Source organism: Nyctereutes procyonoides, unplaced genomic scaffold, assembly GCF_905146905.1.
Source record: "Nyctereutes procyonoides isolate TBG_1078 unplaced genomic scaffold, NYPRO_anot_genome, whole genome shotgun sequence".
Lineage (NCBI taxonomy): Eukaryota > Metazoa > Chordata > Mammalia > Carnivora > Canidae > Nyctereutes > Nyctereutes procyonoides.
The window spans coordinates 69,080,482-69,102,911 of NW_026575146.1; the positions used below are offsets into that span (position 1 = coordinate 69,080,482).

The 22,430-nt window shown below is 54.3% G+C and overlaps 3 protein-coding genes and 1 pseudogene across 4 annotated transcripts; all 4 read left to right on the forward strand.

The window, feature by feature from the left end:
- Positions 1-1,064: 1,064 nt before the first annotated feature.
- On the forward strand, positions 1,065-7,884 carry SYT5 (synaptotagmin 5). Of its 2 annotated transcripts, XM_055310619.1 has the most exons (9): positions 1,065-1,200; positions 2,290-2,413; positions 2,964-3,136; positions 4,664-4,783; positions 4,903-5,070; positions 5,621-5,788; positions 6,065-6,182; positions 6,446-6,579; positions 7,289-7,884. In XM_055310619.1, the coding sequence occupies exons 2-9, from the start codon at positions 2,335-2,337 to the stop codon at positions 7,487-7,489; spliced, it is 1,161 nt and encodes a 386-aa protein (XP_055166594.1). In that variant the 5' UTR covers positions 1,065-1,200; positions 2,290-2,334; the 3' UTR covers positions 7,490-7,884. The 2 variants fall into 2 exon arrangements, with proteins under 2 accessions (XP_055166594.1, XP_055166595.1); XM_055310620.1 differs by lacking the exon at positions 5,621-5,788.
- Positions 7,885-11,017: 3,133 nt separating this feature from the next.
- LOC129500067 (60S ribosomal protein L26-like) lies at positions 11,018-11,695 on the forward strand (annotated as a pseudogene).
- Positions 11,696-12,830: 1,135 nt separating this feature from the next.
- DNAAF3 (dynein axonemal assembly factor 3) lies at positions 12,831-19,815 on the forward strand. The gene is given in 13 exon segments (XM_055311324.1): positions 12,831-12,886; positions 12,999-13,087; positions 13,357-13,499; positions 13,860-13,953; positions 15,494-15,651; positions 15,940-16,122; positions 16,233-16,358; positions 16,453-16,575; positions 16,743-16,914; positions 17,515-17,629; positions 17,784-17,858; positions 17,949-19,327; positions 19,729-19,815. Coding segments are annotated over 11 exon segments (1,608 nt in total). The 5' UTR covers positions 12,831-12,886; positions 12,999-13,002; the 3' UTR covers positions 18,283-19,327; positions 19,729-19,815.
- Positions 19,192-22,348, forward strand: TNNI3 (troponin I3, cardiac type). Its single transcript, XM_055311335.1, has 8 exons — positions 19,192-19,327; positions 19,576-19,588; positions 19,729-19,815; positions 20,179-20,220; positions 20,522-20,653; positions 21,029-21,118; positions 21,614-21,790; positions 22,199-22,348. The coding sequence occupies exons 1-8, from the start codon at positions 19,317-19,319 to the stop codon at positions 22,280-22,282; spliced, it is 636 nt and encodes a 211-aa protein (XP_055167310.1). The 5' UTR covers positions 19,192-19,316; the 3' UTR covers positions 22,283-22,348.
- The last annotated feature ends 82 nt before the right edge of the window (positions 22,349-22,430 follow it).

A 22,430-nucleotide genomic window follows, 5' to 3' on the forward strand; every position in this document is an offset into this window, starting at 1 on the left:
TAAACTTAAACTCTGGATCCCCACTTCAGCCCAGATTCCTGGAGCTCTGGGACAGCAGAGCAGACAGCTGGGTTCCCAAACTCCTGGGTCCTGAGGGTAGAGAACAGCCTCAAATGTTTCCCTAGAGGAGAGAGGGCAGGTGGAAGCAGGTATCCTGGATTCCTGACTCCTCAAAGGAGGGAGGGATGGGAGCTAGGATTTCCTCATTCTTTGAGAGAGAAGGAGGCTGGGGTCTAGGCTGTAGGGTCTTAGAGATGTAAGCAGCATCCTGAAGAAAGAAGAAACTAGAGTCTGGAATGCTAGCTACCCCCAGGACCAAGGGCAGGCAGGATCCATGCCATGTTTTACTCCAGAAACCATATCAGTCTTCTAGGATCAGAGATTTCCCTGCACCCCACTGCCTGTACATATCTTTTTCTTCTATCCCATAATTTATTAAATCACTATTCTCCCTACAGATGCTTGCTATAGTGGATTTCTGGGTCTAGAAATAATACTGGGGTGGGAGTGGGGCTGGATTCCCAATGTTCAGTAACTGAGGTAAATGTCCTAGGGGATAGCTAGAGGGACCCACAGTTTTGCACCCCCCAAAAATGTGTTCGGATGGTTGAGTCTTTCAGAGAGGGTTGGAGGTCCACACTTGTGTCCCGGGTCTGGGCAGTGTGGACGCCGTTTCCTGAGTAGGAACATAGGGGGCTTGCTTCCTGGGCCTTGTGCTGGAGTGAGGTCTGGGGTAGACTCACTGGAGGCTTTCGCGCTGAGTCTTGTGTCTCAGTCTTGTGTGGATATCTGACTCCTTGGGTCCTAGGAGAGGGTGTCCTAGGACCAGGTATTCTGGCGGCGGTGAGGGTGGAGGTGCGCAGATGGGGCCTGGATGCCAGACAGCTGGATCAGAAAGCAGAAAATCCTCAGGGACCAGGATAAATATCCGTGGACGCCCTAGTGGTTCCTGGCTGGGGGCGGGCCGAGGGGCGGGCCGGGGCTCTCCCAGTACCCGAGTCCTAGCACGCACGCACGCGCGCGCGCGCACACACACCCACCCACCACTCCCGGGCTGGCTCCGCTCTGCCGCGCCCCCGCCCCACCGAGTTCAGCGATCAGCACCCAGGACAGCGCCACCCGCCCGCGTGCGGAGGCGGGGTCCGGGCGGGGCTGGCGCCGGAGTGTCTCAAGAGAAGGTCCGGTCCAGCCGCGGAGCAGGTAGGAGTCTTGGGGACCCCTCCCAAAGCCCCTTCCTCATCCCCATCCCTGGAGAGACGAGGCGTGAGTGTGTGTGTGTGTGTGCGCGCGAGGTGGGGGGGCACTGGGGAGGGGCCGACAGAGGGCGTGGGAGGGCTGGAGACTGCAACGGGAAGATTGGGATTTAGGGACAGGTGTGTGGAGACAATGAGCAGAGGGGAAGGGGGCGCAGGCAGGGGGCGAGAGTGGGACACCCCTGGAGACACAGCCCGGACCACAGGCAGAGAGCAAGGGAGACAGAGACAGGGGCGCGGCGAGAGGCGGGTGGGGGAACGGACAGAAATAGGGAATGGAGAGGGGTGGGCGCCGAGGCGGTCACGAGGACAGGTGTGAAGACCGAGCTTGGGATGCGCGGGAGAGACAGCAGGCCGGGAAGGATGCGCGTCCCCCACCATGCACCCCCCACCGCACTCCCCGCCGGGGCAGCGGCGGCAGGGAGCCCTCCGCAGAGCCCGAGAGGCCGGGGAGCCTGAGGCTCCGCCCGCAGGGCCAGATGTGCGGGGAGGAGCCAGCCGTGGGCGCGTGGACAGACGGCCGAGGTTGCCCCCTCCCCACGCTCGCTCGGCGCGGGTTCCGGGGCTGGGGTCCGGACCGCGAGAGGAGCGAGCCTGCGGCGCCTGGACTCTGCATCTATACGTCAGCCCCGCCCGTTGTCTTGGCAACAGCCAGGGCAACCATCCTAGCTCCGGCCCCGCCCGAATCAGCCACCCGTTGCTCGGTTCCACCCAGGGCCCCGGTTCCCACGCCTGCCTTCGCCCACTTCCGGTTCAGGCCAGTGGAAGGGAATGGAAGCGGTAGAAGTCGGCGGGACTCCTGAGGGGCTGGCAGGGCGGGGGCGTCCCTGTGGGATGGAACGAGGTCCTGGAACCTGCCCCCCGCGCCCGCCCTCCGCCGCGGGAAGGCTGATACTACAACCCTCAGCATGCCTCGCGGCTGCTGGCTGATTCCTAGGCGGCCAGTCGCCCAGGGGGCTGATGGGAATTGGAGTCCTGCGTTGTTCCGAACGCAGTTCGGCTTCAATGAATGCACGGGGTGGGCGTGGGGGGCTAGGGCTCTTGGGTGCCTCCGCAGAAGGGACCGTAGGACCCCGCCGGCATGTTCTCGGAGTCCCCGACCCCGGGGCTTCCAGCGCCCGACACGCCTCCTGACTCCAGTCGCATCCGCCACGGCCCAGGTGAGCGAGTTTCGGGGCCAGAGCGGAGGGAAAGCCCGGCTGGGATTCTTGGGGGCGGGATTCGGACTCGGCTGGCGGGCGGGGACAATCCGAGTGGCATTGCCGTCGGAATCCTGGACTTCACTCTAAGTCAAGTAGAAAGGAACAGGTTTGCAAGGAAATCGAGCACCAGATCAGAGTGTGTAATGGAATGGGATCTTGAATTGTGAATTGGAAGGGCCACTTTTGCTTTCTTTTAGAGATAGAGAAACTGAGGCAGGGGGAGGGGCATGGCTTTTAAAAGCGTCAGGGGTTGAGTAGAAATTAGAATGGGGGTGCAAGGGGAGGTGCCGGTAACAGGCAAAAACATCTGGATAGTGTCAGCCAAGAATAGGGTATCAAAACGCTTTAGAGGTGAGAGCAGTGGGAAGGAAAACACGAGAATATAACGGACTGGAAATGGCTGGAGGGGAAGCAAGGCCAGAATTCCAGCTTCCACGTGTAATTCGGACTGAATCAGTCAGCTTGCTTCCTAGGGCTTCAATGAGTGTTGTCTCCATGCCCTCTGCAGTACCACCCTGGGCCCTGGCTGCCATCCTTCTGGTCTCAGGCCTCCTCCTCTTTGGCTGCTGTTTCTGTCTCTACCGGAAGCGTTGTCGGAGGCGGTTGGGCAAGAAGAGCCAGGCCCAAGCCCAGGTCCACCTTCAGGAAGTGAAAGAACTGGGCCGGAGTTACATAGACAAGGTGTGGCCTGGCCTGGCCCCTCAGCCCTGCCCTGTCCTGCACTCTTCCCTCCTATGCCCACCTCATTCACTCATCTCCCCAGGTGTTTAGCCCTGACCTGGACCTGTAGCATCTAGTCACTTCTCGTGAGAACCAGTCTGGTGGGGAAGCCAGACACTCACAATTCGGGGTGCTATGTGCCACATTAGGGATAGGTCAGAGTATATCGGCGTGCAGAGAAACCACCTGATAGCCTAGAGAGTCCAAGAATGCTTCCCAAAGAGGTATTTCCTGTGTTGAGACCCAAGGAACACACACAGATAGCCAAGAACAGAAAGGACGTCGTAGCTCGAGGGAGGAACATGAGTCAAGGCCTGGAATTTAGATGTTGAGGCATCTCACAATAGCTGGAGCAAAGAATATAAATATACTGCACCCTAGAATAGATGTCTGAAGAGCTCAGTGGTCCCATGTCAGGAGGGCAATTGGGAACCGTAGAAAATTTGTGTTGGAATGAATCCTCTGGAACCCAGATTTGGGGCAAGGAGGCCAGGGAAGAGGCTAGTGTGGCAGCCCCAAGAGAATGAAAGAAACATGAGTTGGAAGAAACCACTGGAGTGGAAAATTAGAGGTTACAGATATAAGAGTCTGAGCACAGAACCAGGCAATCCTACATTTCCAACCCAGAAAAACCACTCCCCCAGCTTTGTGACCTAGGGGAATTCACTATCCTTCTCTGAGCCTCACATTCATGGTCTGTAACCAGTATCTCCCCTCTTCCCTTCATAACAAATAGCTGTTGTAATTATAACCCCATAAGGCTGTTGTAAATATCACCCTTTAGGGTCCTGGTGTCCAGCCTCCATCCCTGTCCCTCAAGCCAGTGATGTCCAAAGACCACCTGCCAGACTCACCTCAGGTTCTTGTGGAAACACAAATTCTGGGTCTTGCTCCAGACCTACCGCATCAGAATCTCTCAAGTGAAGGCATTTTACCACATTTCTCAGGGAAATTCTGATTCACTTGAATTTTGAAAATTGGTGGCTTAGGTTAAGGAGAAGTCTTGTTCTAGCTTCGAATGGCAAATACAAAAAAAAAAAAAAAGAATGGCAAATACAGGGTAAATATACCATTTCTCCTTCATGTTTTTCTGTGACAAGGTCATTAATCAACATGTCAACTTGGACAACAACCCTAGTACATCCATTAGCATGTGAAATAAAATCTTCTGCATCCTTCTTGTACGCAACAAGGTGTGATTGGTACTTGTTTTTCTAGTCTAGGCATGACAAACACACTGAATATGTGTCACTGTATCTGTTCTCCCCCATAGCAGATGTCATTCATCAAACTTTGGCTAAGTACTGCATCCATGTTACTATGACTAGGCCCTGCCTGTGGCAGACATCATTAATCAAACACTGGCTCTGCTTAGCCTGCAAGGGCTCAGCAGTAACCTGTGGGATCAGAGTCTCCCTTGGCTTCTGGGCCTGGAGGATACCACTATCAAGGGAAGAGTTCACCTGCTCTTGCTCCTGGCTCCTTAAGGTGCAGCCAGAAGTGGAGGAGCTGGAGCCAGCACCATCTGGGCCAGGGTCGCAGGCAGCAGAGAAGCATGAGCTAGGACGGCTGCAGTACTCACTTGATTATGATTTCCAGAGTGGCCAGGTGGGTGTGGAGGAGGGAGATGGTGTGGAAGGGAGGGTCGGAGAGTTCTAATTCTAACTCCCTTTTAGAGGAGGCTCCAGAAAGGAAGCCGAGACTAAAGTCCCCTCATCACCTTTCAGCTGCTGGTGGGCATTGTACAAGCTGAGGGATTGGCTGCCTTGGACCTGGGTGGCTCCTCCGACCCCTACGTGAGGGTCTACCTGCTCCCAGACAAGCGGAGGCGGCATGAGACCAAGGTGCATCGGCAGACACTGAACCCACACTTTGGGGAGAACTTTGCCTTCAAGGTGAGCTCCTGGCCTCTGTGCTCCAGGCTTGGCAACCTGCTCCCAGTCCCTGAGATACTGGGGAGCGACCCCTTCAGCTTTTTCTGGAGGCAGCCACAGCTCAGATAGCAGCTACCAGCTCTGAGGACTTTTTTTTTTTTTTTAAGATTTTGTTTATTTATTTATGAGAGACACACGCACACACAGAGAGAGGCAAGACACAGACAGAGGGAGAAGCAGGCTCCATGCGGGGAAGCCTGACATGGGACTCCATCCCTGGTCTCCAGGATCATACCCTGGGCTGAAGGCGGCACTAAACTGCTGAGCCACCTGGGCTGCCCAAGCTCTGAGAACTTTTACACAGGACCCTGGGTTGTCCCCTTGGGGCACTACTGATCCCCAGGCTGTTCCTTTGTCCCATTTGGGTTCCACAGATTTCCGCCCAACTGTTCTCTTGAACCCTTGTTGCCCAACTTGCCACCTTCTGCCTGGATGTGCTGTGCCCGGCTTCCTGTCCCTCTTACTTCCTACTCTTCACCTGTGCTCTCTTCTCTGTGGCCCCCTTATCTAGGTCCCCTACGTGGAACTGGGGGGCAGGGTACTCGTCATGGCAGTGTACGACTTCGATCGCTTCTCCCGCAATGATGCCATTGGGGAGGTGCGGGTCCCCATGAGTTCGGTGGACTTGGGGCGGCCAGTGCTGGCCTGGCGCGAGCTGCAGGCTGCTCCGCGGGAAGAGGTGAGCACGTGTGGCCATGCTCCCATGGCTGAGCCAGCCCACTGTGAGCCCAGGCAATCAGATCAGAGGCCTCTCAGGGCTCCAGTCATTACACCTGATGCGGATGGTAGTCCCAGGGCCTGTCCTGGTAGGTCACCATCTCCACTTCTCCTTGGATCGTACCACTGTGGTCTTCACTGGACCACTCCATTCTAAGGCGAGGGGGAGGGAAGGAAGGTCCGAGAGGGGATGGACGTGAAGCAGGGCTCCAGCGATGAGTCCCTCTCCGTCTTTTAGCAGGAGAAACTAGGTGACATTTGCTTCTCCCTCCGCTACGTCCCTACTGCCGGTAAGCTTACCGTCATTGTCCTGGAGGCTAAGAACCTGAAGAAGATGGACGTAGGAGGGCTCTCAGGTGTGTGGGAAGCAAGGAAATGGTGGTAATGGGGAGCTCTGTAGCAAAGGTTCTGGCAGCTTCTGGGTCCTGGGAGTCCCTTGGTGGAGAGAGTCCAAGACTGCCCTGGAGGATATGGATTTGCTTTGGACACAGTAAGAGAGAGCTGAGGGGTGCACAGACTGTCTCTGTGTTGTTCCAAAGCAGAGTCTCATGCATCCTCCTCAATATGATCCCAGGGACTCTGTAGCTGGGGGACTATAAGACTCCCTTTTTCTGCCCAGATCCGTATGTCAAGGTCCATCTGCTGCAGGGGGGCAAAAAGGTGCGTAAGAAGAAAACCACCATCAAGAAGAACACTCTGAACCCCTATTACAATGAAGCCTTCAGTTTCGAAGTGCCCTGTGACCAGGTGCAGGTGAGCTCAGGCCTACCCAAAGCCCCTGGAAGAGCAGCCATTCTCCCAGAGCCCCAGGCCCTTAAAAACCCTTGTTGCTAGGAAAGAGAGACTCCTTAACAACCGTTAAAACCAGGTCCTGGGAGCCTGAGGTTGTGTTTCTGAAGTCAGTTTCCTCTTCAGAGGACCAGGGCTCCCCACCCCCAAGCAAGATCAGGTTGCCCCGCCTCCAAGTAAGACCAGGATGCCCCACCTCCAAGTAAAACCAGGATGCCCTGACCCCCAGCGAGACCTTATACCCCAAGGGCACCCCCCTCAAGAGTTATGGGTACTAAGGAAAAGATTTCCCCACAACTGTTCAGGAACAGGGCCTAGCCCGGACCCAGGCCTGGCCACTGCACATATTTCAGAGTTCTCAAGGTTTACCCCCCTTAGGAGGCTGTTCCCTAAGGCTCCTAACAACCCCTTACCAATGGGGTCCTGAGGGTTTAGCTCCTTTGAAGTCTCATGGCAGAGGAAGAAAGACTCCAGAGCATCCCTGTAATAGAGGCTGTCCCTCCTTTCACCTCCCATCCCCTCCACCATTAGAGTCCCCTGACAGGCCATAGCTCAGGGTGCTAACAAGTCCCCTAAGACCTCAGATTGTTAGGGACAGGGTCTCCTTGGCAATGATACCTGAGCCCGTCTCTGCCATGCCTTCTTCCCAAACTCTGTCTTTTCCTGTCTCCAGAAGGTCCAGGTGGAGCTGACTGTGCTGGACTATGACAAGCTGGGCAAGAATGAGGCCATCGGGAGGGTGGCTGTTGGGGCGGCGGCTGGGGGAGCTGGCCTGCGGCACTGGGCAGACATGCTGGCCAACCCCCGGCGGCCCATTGCCCAGTGGCACTCTCTGCGGCCCCCTGACCGAGTGAGGCCGCTGCCTGCACCCTGATCCCCACCTCAAGCCCCTTGCCAAGCCTGGACTGAGCCCCTGATCTCAGACTCCTGGCCAGAGCCACACCCAGGCCTACCTTGAAGCCTTCTCTGACCGCTGATCAGCCCAACCTGCCCCATTCCTGCCTTCCCATTCCCCTTTGTATAAGTCGCGGTGACTTGCCAACTCTCCCACCAAGCACATACTCAGAAGCCCCAGGGACCCCTGGGGGAGGGGAACAGTCTGGTCTGCCCCCACCCCAGCCTCCCACTCTCTGCTTTGACAATCAGTGACCCAGCCTACTACTACCCCCTTTGCTCCCAGTGCCCCTCTTCCTGCATTGGATCACCTGCTCCCATCCCTAGTTGGATTCCTACACCATTCCTGGGACCAAATAAATACTCAGCAACTTTGGTGGTCTGGCCTGGTGCTTCCTGATGGGGTGGAGGGGGCAGGGCAGGGGCCAGGGGAACAAGAGAGTGGGATCCCCCAAGGGCAAGGATGGGCTGCCCATCTTGGAAACATACTGAGGGAACCTGGCCTGCCCACCCATCATCCATGTATTCATTTATTCGTTCAAGCATCCCTCGGAACCTGGGTTTCCTCCGGTGAAAAAATAGTAGTTGTAACAATACCTCCTGTATGTTTGTTATGAGTAGTCCATGAGAATCACTTACTGCTCACAAATTTAATCCGCTCCCACAGCTATAACTTACATAGATTTTCAAACTCATTGGACGCCGGGGTGGCTCAGCGGTTGAGCATCTGCTTTCTGCTCAGGGCCTGATCCTGGAGTTCTGGGATCAAGTCCCACATCGGGCTCCCTGCATGGAGGCTGCTTCTCCTCCCTCTGCCTGTGTCTCTCTCTCTCTCTCTCTCTCTTTATTGCTCGTGAATAAATAAATAAAATCTTTAAAATAATTTCTTTTTCTTTTCTTTTCTTTTTTTTTTTTTATTCACGAGCGACACACAGAGAGAGAGGCAGAGACACAGGCAGAAGGAGGAGAAGCAGGTTCCGTGCAGGGAGCCTGATGTGGGACTCGATCCCGGGGCCCCAGGATCATGCCCTGGGCTGAAGGTGGCGGTAAACTGCTGGGCCACCTGGGCTGCCCAAAAAAAAATTTTCATACTCATATTTTCCTCTCTTCCCTTCTTTCTTCCATCATTCATCCATTCTGTTTTCCCTGAGATCTTCACTGTGGCAGCTTCTGTTAGATGCTGGAAACCCGGAGTTGATGTAGATCTGGACTTGACCTCCAAGCGATGTACTCTCATCACTGAGACAAAGTAGATATGCAGAGTCTGGGAATACCCAGAGACTGGGAGAAATAACAGAACTATGCAGGGAAAGCCAACAGTTCCACCTCTTCCTTCCTTCAACAAATTCTGCTTCCTAACCTGTGTATAGGAAAGACAGTCATTTCCTTGGCCTCTCCCTCCTCTCATCTCAGACAGGTTTTCAGGTGGTAGATAAAGGTCCATGAAATTTGGCAAGAGAGCTCTTGGACCAGCAGGTTAAGTGGAAATGAGACAAAAGTTTGCCCCATGTACTAAAGAAAGGGCAAAGTATTAATTTGCACTGAGCTCCCTGATGGCCAACCATCAGGGAAAAGGGAAATCTGGTCAGTTACAGATTGTGATGTCCATGCGATTTAACAAATTTCTTCAAGGGGGTGCAGTGATTATCTATCTATCTATCTATCTATCTATCTATCTATCTATCTATCTATCATCTATCTATCCATCCATTCATGAGAGACAGAAAGAGAAAGGCAGAAACGTAGGCTGAGAGAGAAGCAGGCTCCCTGCAGGAAGCCAGATGCAGGACTTGATCCCAGGATCCCAGGATCACACTCTGAGCCAGGGACAGACGCTCAACCATTAAGCCACCCAGGCATCCCAGATGCGGTAATTTCTTATGTATGAGTGAATGAGGGGACATCTTTATGAAAACAACATATTACTATTGTTACTATTACTGCTACTCCTGCTAATAATAATCTTCACAACCACCCCATGAAATAGACATGATTATTATTCCCAGTTGACAAACGAAGACATTGCCTCAGAGAAGTAACAGGACCTGCCTAGGCTCATACAGCCAGGAAATCTGTCTCTAAATCTTGGGATAGAATATGTTCTGAGTTAAATGATGACATTGGGGGCCCTGGTATTGTGTCTCAAGAGAGCAGACAAGTGAGAAAAATAAAATCATTACAAATAGTGGACTGTATTGGGAAGTAAACTAGAGAGAGCTGGGATAATTTAGAGCAATCAGGGACAACTTTCCTAAAGGGGTAATGTTTGAGCTGTGCTTTGAATGACAAGAAACAACGAGGCTTGCAAAGATAAGAGGGGAATACAATGGAATATTATTCAGTCATAAAAAGGAATGTTTGTACCAATTTCATGCTACAGCAAAATGAAGCTTGATTGTAAGCAAAAGAAGTCAGAAATAAAAGGCCACATATTATATGATTACATTTGTATGAAATGTTCAGAATAAGCAAATCCACAGAGAGAAAAAAAAGTAGGTTTGTGGTTTGCTGCACTAGGGAGAGGGAGAAATGGGAAGTGACTGATTAATGAATACAGGACTTCCTTATGGAATGATGAGAAAGTTCTGTAAGCAGATGGTGGTGTTGGTTGCACAATATTGTCAATATACTAAATGTCATTAAACTTTATGTTGCATGGAATACCTGGGTGGCTCAGTGGTTGAGTATCTGCCTTCGGCTCAGGGCGTGATCCCAGGATCTGGGATCGAGTCCCACATCAGGCTCCTTGCAGGAAGCCTGCTTCTCCCTCTGCCTGTATCTCTGCTTCTCTCTCTGTGTATCTCTCATGAATAAATAAAAAAAATATCTTAAAAAAAAGTTTTATGTTGCATGTATTTTACCACAATAAAAATAAGAAAAGATGAAGGCAAAAAGAATTCCAGGCAGAAGGAACCCTAAATTGCAAAGGCCCTGGGGCAGGAACAGGCTTGGTGTGTTCTCAAAAGAGCCAGAAGGCCAGTGAGTCCTGCATGGTGTGCAGAGACCTCAGCTTCACTTCCCAGTGCCCAGAACTGTCCTCAGAGTGTCCTCTGTCCTCAGATGGACCCCTTTCAATGCATCACATCACTGCCAGCTGACCATTCATAATTTACAGAGCAGAAAACTGAGGCACAGAAAAAGTGACTGATTTGTCTAAATGAAGTCACTGAATATAAAGTCCAGAGGTGATGTCTATTAGTATTCTATCATACAGTAACATAGTATTTCCCAGGGTCAAGATAAAGGTTCCAAATTTTAAGGCAAAGCCGAGGAAACAAAACAAAACCACCATTCAGGGGCACCTGCATGGCTTAGTGGTGGGCACCTGGGTGGCTCAGTGGTTAAGCGTCTGCCTTTGGCTCAGGACTTGATCCGAGGGTCCTGAGATGGAGTCCCACATGGACTCTTTAAAAAATAAAAACAACACCATTCATCAAGATAAATAGAATTTTAATACAATATTTTTAAAATTTAAAAAAAATGCAAAAAAAGGGAAAAGAAATAAACGATGGGCAGCCATCGCCGAGGCGCCAGTGGCCAATATGAAGTTCAATCCGTTTGTGACTTCTTTTTTTTTAAATTTTTTTTAAATTTTAAATTATTTATTTATGATAGTCATACAGAGAGAGAAAGAGAGGCAGAGACACAGGCAGAGGGAGAAGCAGGCTCCATGCACCAGGAACCCGACGTGGGATTCGATCCCGGGTCTCCAGGATCACGCCCTAGGCCAAAGGCAGGCGCCAAACCGCTGCGCCACCCAGGGATCCCCGTTTGTGACTTCTGACCGGAGCAAAAATCGTAAGCGGCATTTCAATGCACCTTCCCACATTCGCAGGAAGATCATGTCTTCCCCGCTTTCCAAAGAGCCAAGGCAGAAGTACAACGTGCGGTCCATGCCCATCCGGAAGGATGATGAAGTGCAGGTTGTGCGAGGACACTACAAAGGTCAGCAAATCAGCAAAATAGTTCAGATTTACAGGAAGAATTATGTCATCTACATTGAACAAGTACAGCAGAGAAGGCAAATGGCACAACTGTCCACGTGGACATTCACCCTAGCAAAGTGGTTATCACTAGATTAAAACTGGACAAAGACCACAAAAAGATCCTTGAGCATAAAGCCAAATCTCGCCAAGTAGGAAAGGAAAAGGGCAAATATAAGGAAGAAACCATTGAGAAGATGTAGGAGTAAAGTAACTTAAGTGACTTTAAATAAAAACTTAAAATGAAAAAAAGAAAGAAATCAACGATGGATAAAATATAAAAATTTTAAAGACAGGGTCTGACCGTGCACTTGGACCACTACTCTTCATACTACTCCTGGCCCTGGTTCTCATAAAATTTTATTTAGAAAAATAGGCAGCCAGTGGTCGTAGTTTGCCAATTTGATTTTTTTAAACGATTGCGTTAAAATAAAATATTATTTCTTCATTTGAATACAATTGACGTAAAAAAACCTTAAGACCACCAGCAATAGGAAAATATAGTAAAATAAGAAGTGATGAGTTTTGAGTATGTATTGCCTTTATTTTATTTTTAAAATTTATTTATTTTTAAAGATTTTGTTTATGTATTCATGAGAGACACACACACAGAGGCAGAGACACAGGCAGAGGGAGAAGCAGGCTCCATGCAGGGAGCCCAATGTGGGACTCGGGACTCCATCCCTCATCCCCGGACTCCAGGATCATGCTCTGGCCCGAAGGCAGGCGCTAAACGGCTGAGCCACCCAGGGATCCCTGTATTGCCTTTATTTTAATATAATGCACTTAATTTGAGTTTAATTTTAGGAATTAGTAAGTCAGTTTAATTTTTAGCAACGACTGTGGGTAACAGCCAGGTTGCAAAATTCCTGACAATTGAACAGCCAGGGGCCAGTGCTAGCTAGCGCCAGCACCTTGTTGCATTTCCCGCCTGGGTGGTAGGATCACGGTGTGGGGTGGCAGGGGATACAGAGGAGGTCCAGGCAGCCTCACTTTAATTTGAATTAATCAATATTCTGTTCAGTTCTTTTTTTTTTTTTTTTTTTTTTCAGTTCTATATCAATTTGAATCGGCCCCTACCTTCCCCATCTCAGAGATGTGGACTTCCCCAGGCCCCGCCCCAGCCGCCCCCGGCCCCGCTCTATCTTCGCCCGCTCCATCGTCATGACAACCGCGTCCACACGCCCTCCACGCCCGCGAGCTCTCCCATTGGCCAAAAGTTCATAGCAGGCGAGCCTCGCTCGCTCCCATTGGTCAGTTGATAGCACCGGTGCCAGCCCGCGTACTCCCATTGGCTGATTGGTCCAGAAGGAAGAGGGAGGTAGGCAGTGTGTGTACGCGGTGCGGAACCGAGCGCAGCACCGAGCAGGGAGGGAGTCTTTGGAAGGGTAGAGGTGAGGGGGGTGTCACTTGGAGGAGAGGGCCGAGACGTGAGGGGCGGTGAGAGGGGCATGCGGGGCGATGCAGGGATCATGTCTGGGGACTCCCAGGATGTCTGTTCTGCAGGGCGATGACCACGCCGGCGGGCTCCGGCGCAGGCTTCGGCTCCGTATCCTGGTGGGGCCTGTCCCCGGCGCTGGACCTGCAGGCTGAGAGTGAGTCCCCACGCTGGACCATATCTGACAAGGCGGCTGCCTTCCCAGCCTGGCAGGCGGCGCCCTAACGTTCTCCGAGGCTCCAATGGCGCCGCCGCCCCCTCACTGGGCAGCCCAAGGGGCCTCTGCGGACTACGAGTCCCAGAATGCTTAGAGGCACAGCTCCCTTTGGGAACGTAGGCCAGGCGTGCGAGTCCTACTGGGAGTTGTAGTCCACCGTTGTGGGGCACTCTCCAGGCCACAGACCCCAGCCCGTGTCATCTTGCCAGGTCCTCCTGTGGACTCAGACTTGCGGGACAATACCGAGCCCAGGACCCCCGAGTTAGATGTACTGCTCGTGGGCTCCGTGGATGGGCGGCACCTGCTTCGGACCCTGGCCCGGGCGGCGCTGTGGCCTCGCAGGAGGTTACACGTAAGCTGGGATTCTGGGGAGGGAGGAGGATGAAGATGAGAACCCAGATTCCTGAGTCCTTGAAGGGAAAGAGAGCTGGAGGCCTGGACTGCTAGGTCTGAGGGAGGTAGAAGCTGGGGACCTAGACTTCAGGGTTGGGGACTCGGGTTCAAGTGGGAGGAAGAGCCTAAGGACTCGTGGTCCCTGACTAATGGTGGGGAGGAGAGTTTGAGTGCCCAGACTCCTGTGTTTGAAGGAAAGGGGCCAGTGTACAGGATGCCTGGGTCCTCTGGAGGCAGGAGGCTGAAGTCTTCCATCCCTGGGTCTCCAAGAAGCCAAGGATACAGATCTCAGAGTCATTTTGCCCTATCTATCTTCCAGTTCTATGTGCTAGAGAATAATCTGGAAGCTGTGGCCCGACACATGCTGATCTTCAGCCTAGCGTTAGAGGAACCTGAGAAGATGGGGTTGCAAGGTCAGTTGCAAGGACCCAGACATTCTGGCCCGCAGCCTCTTCCCCCTGCCTGCAGGGGTTCTGGCATATCAATGTGTAAACATTTTAGCTACCTACTGCATCACTTGTTCACTAGTTTGTCAGGCTTACGGCCTCAACTCTTTCCACCTGTACAATGGGGCTAAATATACCTCCTAGAGCCATTGAGAGGATTCCAGGGATGCCTGGATGGCTTAGCGGTTGAGCATTTGCCTTTGGCTCAGCTTGTGATCTTGGGGTCCCGGGATCGAGTCCCACATGGGGCTCCCCCACAGGTAGTCTGCTTCTCCCTCTGCCTCTCTCTGTGTGTCTCTCATGAATAAATAAGTAAATAAAATCTTTTAAAAAAAAGAGAGAGAGGATTCCAGGAGAAAATGTACATAAGCTGTCAGCACAATGCATGACACAGGGTAAGCATTCAAAAGCTCCTAGCACAGGAGAGGACCAAAAGAAATCAAAGGACTTCTTAAGAGGTAGTGGGTCCCCCAGATGTGGGGAAGGTTTGGCAGAACTGAGCTCAGTCCTTTCCAGAGCCTTCCTACAGGTCCGAATGTCCTCAGTTGGAGGCATGAATCTCAGGGAGTCTGTCTTGAAGACGTAGCCCTGGGAGGCGGAGGACGAAGAGAAGGGGCAGGGTGGCAGGAATCATGATCTCATGATGACAATGATTTTGGCCCAGTGTCTGCAGCCAAGTCTGGACTTGAGACAGTCTGTTCAAATTCTGGCTCTGCTTGCTCAGTGACCTGGGGCTACTATCTGTCCCTTTCCGGGCCCACATTGTTTCTACATTGATAAAAGGGAGATCCTAAAAGTTCTTTCCCCATAGAGTTCTTGTGAGGATTCAATTAGAAAACAAAAACAAAAACAATGCATAGCTCCTGGCTTATGATATAGGCTCAGTACCTCTTACTGATCATCATTGTTTTCACGACCTTGGAGGGTAGTTGTTAATAGCTCAGAGCATTCAGAATACACTGCACACATCATGTCACAGTGTACCTCATAAAAGGCTCTGAGCCTAACTATCTAACTACAGGTATATAGTTCTCTATTACAGGATTCTTAAACCACTAAATGAATCAATTTACATATTGATAGAGATACATTGATATAGATATAAACCTGTATACAACTAAAGATGAATAGTTCTCTGGTAAGATTCCTAACTAAAAAGGAACAATTTAACACTATAATATTTTAACATGCATAAATCTCCATTTCATCTCCATCTATACATAACTTTTTCTTTTATAAGGTGAGGAAAATTCAAACATGAGCTGCAGGACTGGGCTCATCTGGTGGGTGGGGAAGACTAGGAGGAGACTTAGGTTGGGTGTAAGTGACTCTTAGAGTCTGGGGGATGGATGGGGATTTGGTCAGTGTCCCTTATGCTCACATGACTATGACATAATAAGATTAAAGAGGGTGTGCGTCAGCCACATGGGTCTCATTTCTGGGTTCACTCGTCTGCTCTGTCCACTAACCCTCCCTCCTTCTTCCCGCCCCTTTACCCCTACCCCAGAGAGAAGCGAGACCTTCCTGGAGGTGTGGGGGAACGCGCTGCTGCGCCCCCAGGTGGCCGCCTTCGTGCGCGCGCAAGCCGCCCGCCTGGCGCACTTGGTCCCGGAGCCCGACCGCCTGGAGGAGCAGCTGCCCTGGATCAGCCTAGGCGCCCTCAAGGTGCCGCCACTGCCCAGGATCCCGATGGCCACGGGAAGAATGGAAATGGGAAGCCCAAAAGGGTTTTCGTTGATGGCGTTCGAACCCCAGCCCCCCAGCTCTCACCGGGTGATGTGACCTAGGTGGTGGCTTCTACTCTCGGAACTGCAGTTTCTTCTGAGAAATGGGAGAATCCTCCTCGCGCCCTGGGGTGGGAGGGAGGGTAAAGCAGAAGATCCGGCTCTCCCTGCAGCTTCCTCCCCCTTACTCTCTCCCCGCCCCCCAACCTCCCGCGTGCCGGCCGTGCAGTTCCGTGAGCGCGATGCCCTGGAGGCTGTGTTCCGCTTCTGGGCGGGCGGGGAGAAGGAGCCCGAGGCCTTCCCCATGAGTCGCTTCTGGGACTCCAGGCTGCGTCACTACCTGGGCTCCCGTTACGACGCCCGGCACGGTGTCAGCGACTGGGACTTGCACATGAAGCTGCACGATCGCGGGGTGAGGGGGCTGGGAGGCTGGGGGCCCGGACTCCGGGGTCCGAGGGAGGTGGGACTGGGGGCCCATATACCAGATTTGCTTAGACCTGTTCGTTCGGGCCTCCTATCCAGGCCCGAGTCATCCACACTCGCGAGTTCCGGCGTTGGAGGGACACAGGTGTCGCCTTTGAACTCAGAGACTCCAGCGCCTATCATGTGCCAAACCGGACCCTTGCGTCGGGTCGCTTCCTGAGCCATGTACGCGTCCTCTCCCTGCCCGGGCCAGTGCTTCTTTTCAGTGACACGGGAACCGGGGTCTCCAACATTGACCTCACGTGCCTTTTCTCTCCAGCACGGGGAGCGTATCGCAGCGCGCGGTTACTGGGGGGACATCGCCACGGGGCCATTCGTGGCCTTTGGCATCGAAACAGACGATGAGAGCCTCCTGCGGACCAGCAACGGACAGCCGGTCAAGGTGTGTGACTGCAGGTGCTGGGGCTGAGGGAGGGCTTTCGAGGCCTCGCCCCTCTGTACTTTAACCGCTCCCCTCGCCAGCACACACCTCGCACTGGGCGTTCCGGGGAGGGATGGTGTACTCTAGGCCCAGCCGTGTCATCCTGGCTGCGCCCCTTCTCTCCCCAGACTGCTGGGGAGATCACTCAGCACAACGTGACGGAGCTATTCCGAGAGATGGCCGCCTGGGGGCGCCCGAGAAACACCCAGGGAAACCCGGAGCAGATGTGCCACGGCGAGGATCGCGGGGATCGCGATCGCGGGGATCGCGAGGATGGCCAGGGTGCAAGCCCAGAGCGAAGTAAGCGTCCTGGTTCGCTGACCCCCTTGAAATGCGAATTGGGTGGAAAGGGGTCACATCATCCCCCAGGGAAAGAGTGGGACCTGGACCCCCATCCTGGGCGTTAGGTTCCAGGTCTTTCAGCTCCGATATGGTTTCCAACAACTGGACAAGGATCTCCTGTTCCTGATATGTCTTTTTCTTTTTTTGTATTTCTTTCCCTTTCCTCAATCTTGACACCATTGGTATCATTCTGAATTCCAACAGAATTCTAATCCTACCTGCGGCTAGAGTATTCTAACAGGGTGCTGGGGCCCAGCCCACCCGTGGAGAGACCCTTCCCCTGCCCTGATTCTGGTCCTGCGCCCTGGTAACCATCACCTAACCTGGCTCTTCCTGAGTGTCTGGATGACCCGTATGGCCATGGGCCACCCGCTCTTTCCCTCTCTTGAGCCTCAGTTGCCTAGTCTGTAAAATGGATCTCTGCTTGCTGGGCTGACCTTCCTAGAACTTTCCAGGAATCCATCTACGAGAGAGGATGAGAAAGGGCTTCAAGACAGGTAGGCAAGGAGCATTATCTCCAAGCTTGGTGTGCCTGCCTAACTGCGGGTTCATCCCCAGCTGCCTCTGCCCCGGGATTCTTCACTGTGCGCTTCCTGCCTCTCGGCTCTGCAGAAACCCTTCACCACAAGAGCTGCTACAAGGGACGGTTCCAGCTACTCTATGTGGCCTGTGGGTAAGAAAGAGGTCTCTCGCTCCTCTGCCCTCACACCCAGGAATCCTGGCCCTCAGCCCCTCCTCAATCAGCACCCAGATTCCCCGGCCCCACTACTCCCTCAGGACCTGAAAGTCTAAGTCTCAGTCCTCAGCCCTCACTTTTCTCTACTCAGGATGGTGCATCTTCTCAGCCCCGATCTCGGGGCCTGTGTGGCCCCCGGAGGACGCTTGGTGGTGGAATTGGCCCGGTGAGCCAGCCAGTGGGAGCGCAGGGCAGGGAACATCCAGCCCTGGGCTCACAGCCGGGGACCCCCTAACATACGCCTTCCTTGTTTCAGGTACCTGGTGGACTTGAGGCAGGAGCAGTTGCAGGGCTTTGCTGCCCGGGTTGGAGAGTTAGCTCAGGCCGCTGGATTCACGCCCCCACCCCAGGCCAGGCCCTCCGAGACCTTTGCCCGCTTCTGCAAAGCCTTAGACTCTGCTGGCCAGCACACTGACTCAGCTTCGGAATCCATGACTCCGCCCCCTGACACCCTGGCTCTGGCCCTTGAGAACCAGAGTCAGCCTCTCAAAGGCGGGACCCCACCCTCTTAGCCCCTCAAACTGCGCTCAGAACCCCTCAAACTCCAGCTCCACTCCCCAAGGTTCTGGCTCCACCCACAGAGAGTCTGACCCCATTCCCAGATATCCAGTCCCCCATCTCTGACCTCTAAGGTCAGGTCCTGGAAGTAGAGCTTGCCTCTAGAATATTCACTCAGGTATACTCTCAATATTCTCCAACAGCTCCAGCGGTGTCCCTAGAATTTCAGATTACCTTCCTGGGATTCTATATTCTGTTCCTAGAATTCTAGAGTGTTCTTTCAGGGTTCCACATTCCATTCTTGAGACTCTAGAGATCCGGCCCTGAGTCTCAGGCCCTCTATGTGGTTTTCTTGTCCTCAGAGGTCCTATTTTACCTGGGGGTTGGGGGAATCTGCTTTCCAGGGCCGGTCCACACCCACATAGTCCAGATAAAAAGAGTGGTGTCCTCTTCTTCATGTGCCCTTGTGTCTTTGTCTTCACTCTTGTCTCCAGGGCTGGGACAGGGAAGGGGCTAGGGTGGTTAAGAGAGGAGACCTAGTTCCAAGTGGATTTCTCTGGGCTGTTATTGCCTGAGAGTCTGGACCATACCTAGATCGTCACATAAATCAACAAAATTTATTGAGTGGCTAACAGGATTGGGACACAGAAACTGATCATAGCTCTCATGGAGATCACTGTTTAGTGTGGGGATGAGCCCCAGACTTCTGAGTCTGAAGAACCAAGGAGCTGGGGGCCTGAACTCCTGCATCTGAGGGAGGAAGGGCTGGGGGCCTGAACTCCTGTGTCTGCTGGAGGAGGGGAATGGGGGCCTGAACCCCTGGGTCTGAGGGAGGAGGGGCTGGGTTCCAGGCCTCCAAGGTGGAAGGGTGATCCAGCTGGAGCACGGCCCACCCCACCCCTCACGCGCCCCGGTTATCTCACATCCTGGGCAGGGGGAGGAGGTGGCAGCAGTATATTTAGTCTCAGTCCACGCCCCTTATCTCAGTGTCCTCAGTGAAGCTTGAGCAGTGCAGACAGACTGAAGCTCTGGGGTCCTTCAAGGTCATCCCGGATGCCCCCTCACTGACCTTCCAATCGCCCCTTGCCCTCCTCTGCCTCCTGCAAGCCTTGGCCTGAGTCTGCACATGGCGGATGAGTGAGTGCATCTAGGGAACTGGGACCTGAAGGGCCCGAGGCGGTGGGACCTGGGCCTGTGAGGCTGGACACACGGCCTGAGGAGGGAGGTGGGGACAGACTCCTGGCTATCGGCACGAAGGAAGGTTTGGGAACCAGACTCCCTGGAACCCGAGGACTGGGCAGCTGGTGGGCGGCCCCTGGGGTTCCTTAGACTGGACGGGACACAGGCCCACCATTAACCCCCCCCTTCCCGGTCTCTTCCTTCAGGAGCGGCGATGCGGTGAGAGGAGGCGCGGGCCGGGGTCCACGGCTGGGGAGGGAGCCGCAGGGCGGGGCCTGGGGCGGGAGGTGGCAGCTCCACCCGTAGAGGGGCTCTGGGGGGGGGCCCGCAGTGACGTGGCTCTATCCCCACAACCCCAGGCGGGGTGCCCGCCCCCCGCTCCGGCCCCGATCCGACGCCAGTCTTCCGCCAACTACCGCGCGTACGCCACGGAGCCGCACGCCAAGGTGAGCGCGGGGCTGGCGGGGCTAGGTTCCCAGTCCGCAGAGGGGGCGGGACCCAGGGGTGGAGGGGCGGTGCCAGAGCCTTGGCTGGGGCGGGGCTTTGGTTGTGGGCGGAGCCTAGGAGGAAGCTGCACCCTAGGGGCGGGGTTTTGCGGAGGGAGGGCTCGGATTGGTGTGGCCTGCCTATGGGCGGAGTTCGTTGCCCATGGGAACTGCCTAAGCAGTCAGGGGTCAGGATTGGTGGATGCGGCTGAGCGGCTTGGCTTCAGCGGGAAGCGAGTCCAAATCTGGAACCTACCCATGCCCCCCACCATCTGTCTCCTACTCCCCGCCCTGATTATTCCTTGCTCCATGTCACCCCGGCAGAAAAAGTCCAAGATCTCCGCCTCGAGGAAACTGCAGCTGAAGGTGCTGGTGGGCCTGGAGGGGGCGCCTAGGTGTCCTCAGGGGGGGGGAGCTGGAGGGTCGGGTGCGGGAGGGGGTAGGACGAGGCCTCAGTGGGGAGTGAGCGTGGCTTGTGAGCAGCACCCACCCCCCTCCCCGCCACGGGGGCGGAGCCTCGGATTGAAGGGGAGCGTCTCTGGAAGACCGCGGACCCTGCCTGGAACTGGGGGGCTGTCCTGGCCAGGGCGGCTTCCCTGGTGCGGATGCCGCGCAGCCCTCATCCGCCTCCCCGGGTGGGCTGCGGTCCCCGGCCTCGCCTCTGCAGACCCTGATGCTGCAGATCGCGAAGCAAGAGCTGGAGAGGGAGGCGGAGGAGCGGCGCGGAGAGAAAGGGCGCGCTCTGAGCACGCGGTGCCAGCCGCTGGAGTTAGCCGGGCTGGGCTTCGCGGAGCTGCAGGTACCGTTCTCATCAGGGACTCCTGCCCAGCTGGGGATCCGAGGTACCTAGTGTCCGCTCCTGCATTGTTTGGACTCACCGGTCTAGTCACTGTCCCCTACCTCTGCTCTGGACCTTGTGATCCAGTCTCCTAATCCTTACCCTCAGGAGTTCAGAAATATGGCCTGCAGCTGCCTACAGTCTCAAAACCCAGAGATTAGGCTCTCCAGTCCCAATTCTGTCAGATTCTCAGGACTCCTGGCTCCCAGCACCCTTTATTCCAGCTGCCCCAGAGTCCTCTAGGACTAGATGTCCAGGCCCCCAGGCCCTCCTCCCTCAGACTCAGGAGTCAGGGTACCCCCACCCCCCAACCACACATACCACATTCTTGACCAGGACTTGTGCCGACAACTCCACGCCCGAGTGGACAAAGTGGATGAAGAGAGATACGATGTGGAGGCGAAAGTCACCAAGAACATCACAGAGGTGGGGGGCCCTGGGCAGTCTTGGTCCCCTTGGGTAGAGTCTTGTGCCTGGGGCTGTGGTCTCAGTCCACGCCCTTGCAGCTGCTGTTGACTGCAGACACCAGGAGACCCAGGACAGCTGGGCCTGGCAGGGATGGGGCAGGAGAATGAGTATAAATTGTTAGGGAAGGCTGTTCCAGGCAGAGGGGACAATAGCACACAAAAGCCAGGAGCTAGGAACGCAGAAGCTGTTTTTGTGGAAATGTGTAGCTGGAGCATTGGGTGTTGTTGATAGGTGAGCTCAGGCATGGGTCAGGGAATTGTGGGATGCATGCAGCAGGACCAGGAGGTGTCAGTGTTTTTCAGAGAGGAGGCTGGGCCCGTCGGGAGGGCTTACAGTTACTGGATGAGGAGCCTGGATGAGACCTCCATAGGCCTGGAGAGAGAGCAGAGGGAAGTGTAGGGTGGAAGAATGGGTCTGGGGGAGGTTTCCACCTTCCCTTATGGCTGCCCCCAGATAGCAGATCTGACCCAGAAGATCTTTGACCTTCGGGGCAAATTTAAGCGGCCCACCCTGCGGAGGGTGAGGATCTCTGCAGATGCCATGATGCAGGCGCTGCTGGGCACCAGGGCTAAGGAGTCCTTAGACCTGCGGGCCCACCTCAAGCAGGTGAAGAAGGAAGACACAGAGAAGGTGAGTGTGGCTAGAGCCAGGAAAGGGGGTGCTCAGAGGAGAGGGTGTGGGACATAACAGTCATTGGGCCTAAGCTCAGGGCAGATGCTACTTGGAGTTGTGGGAAGAAGAATCTGGTAAGAGGTCCCCAATAGGAAGTATAGGAGGGGCATAGGAAGTGCAAGGGGAAGCCAGAAAGTAGAAGGGGAAGCCAGGAAGTGCATTAGGGAGAAAGGAAGTAGCAAGGAGGCCAGAAGTGCATGGGGGCAACTTTGATGGGATCACCTGAGGGGATGAGAAGCCTTCCAGAAGCAGATCTCAAGATGGACATCCAAAGCAGAGTGGCCCAGCAGGCCAAAGATTGGGGGGAGGCTATTTGAGAGAGTGTAGATGGGAGAGAAGCCCTCACTCCTGGCCCCATTCCTCCAGGAAAACCGGGAGGTGGGAGACTGGCGTAAGAACATCGATGCGCTGAGTGGAATGGAGGGCCGCAAGAAAAAGTTTGAAGGCTGAGCTGGCTGCCCCCTGCCCTGGCCCTGAAGGTGTCCTTGAGGAATAAAGTTTCTCTCTGAGCTAGAAGTGGCTGCAAGTCTGCTACCTGGGGCTCCGGTGTGAGGGAGATGAGAAGACTGAGGGGAGAGTCCCCCAAAGCCACACCACA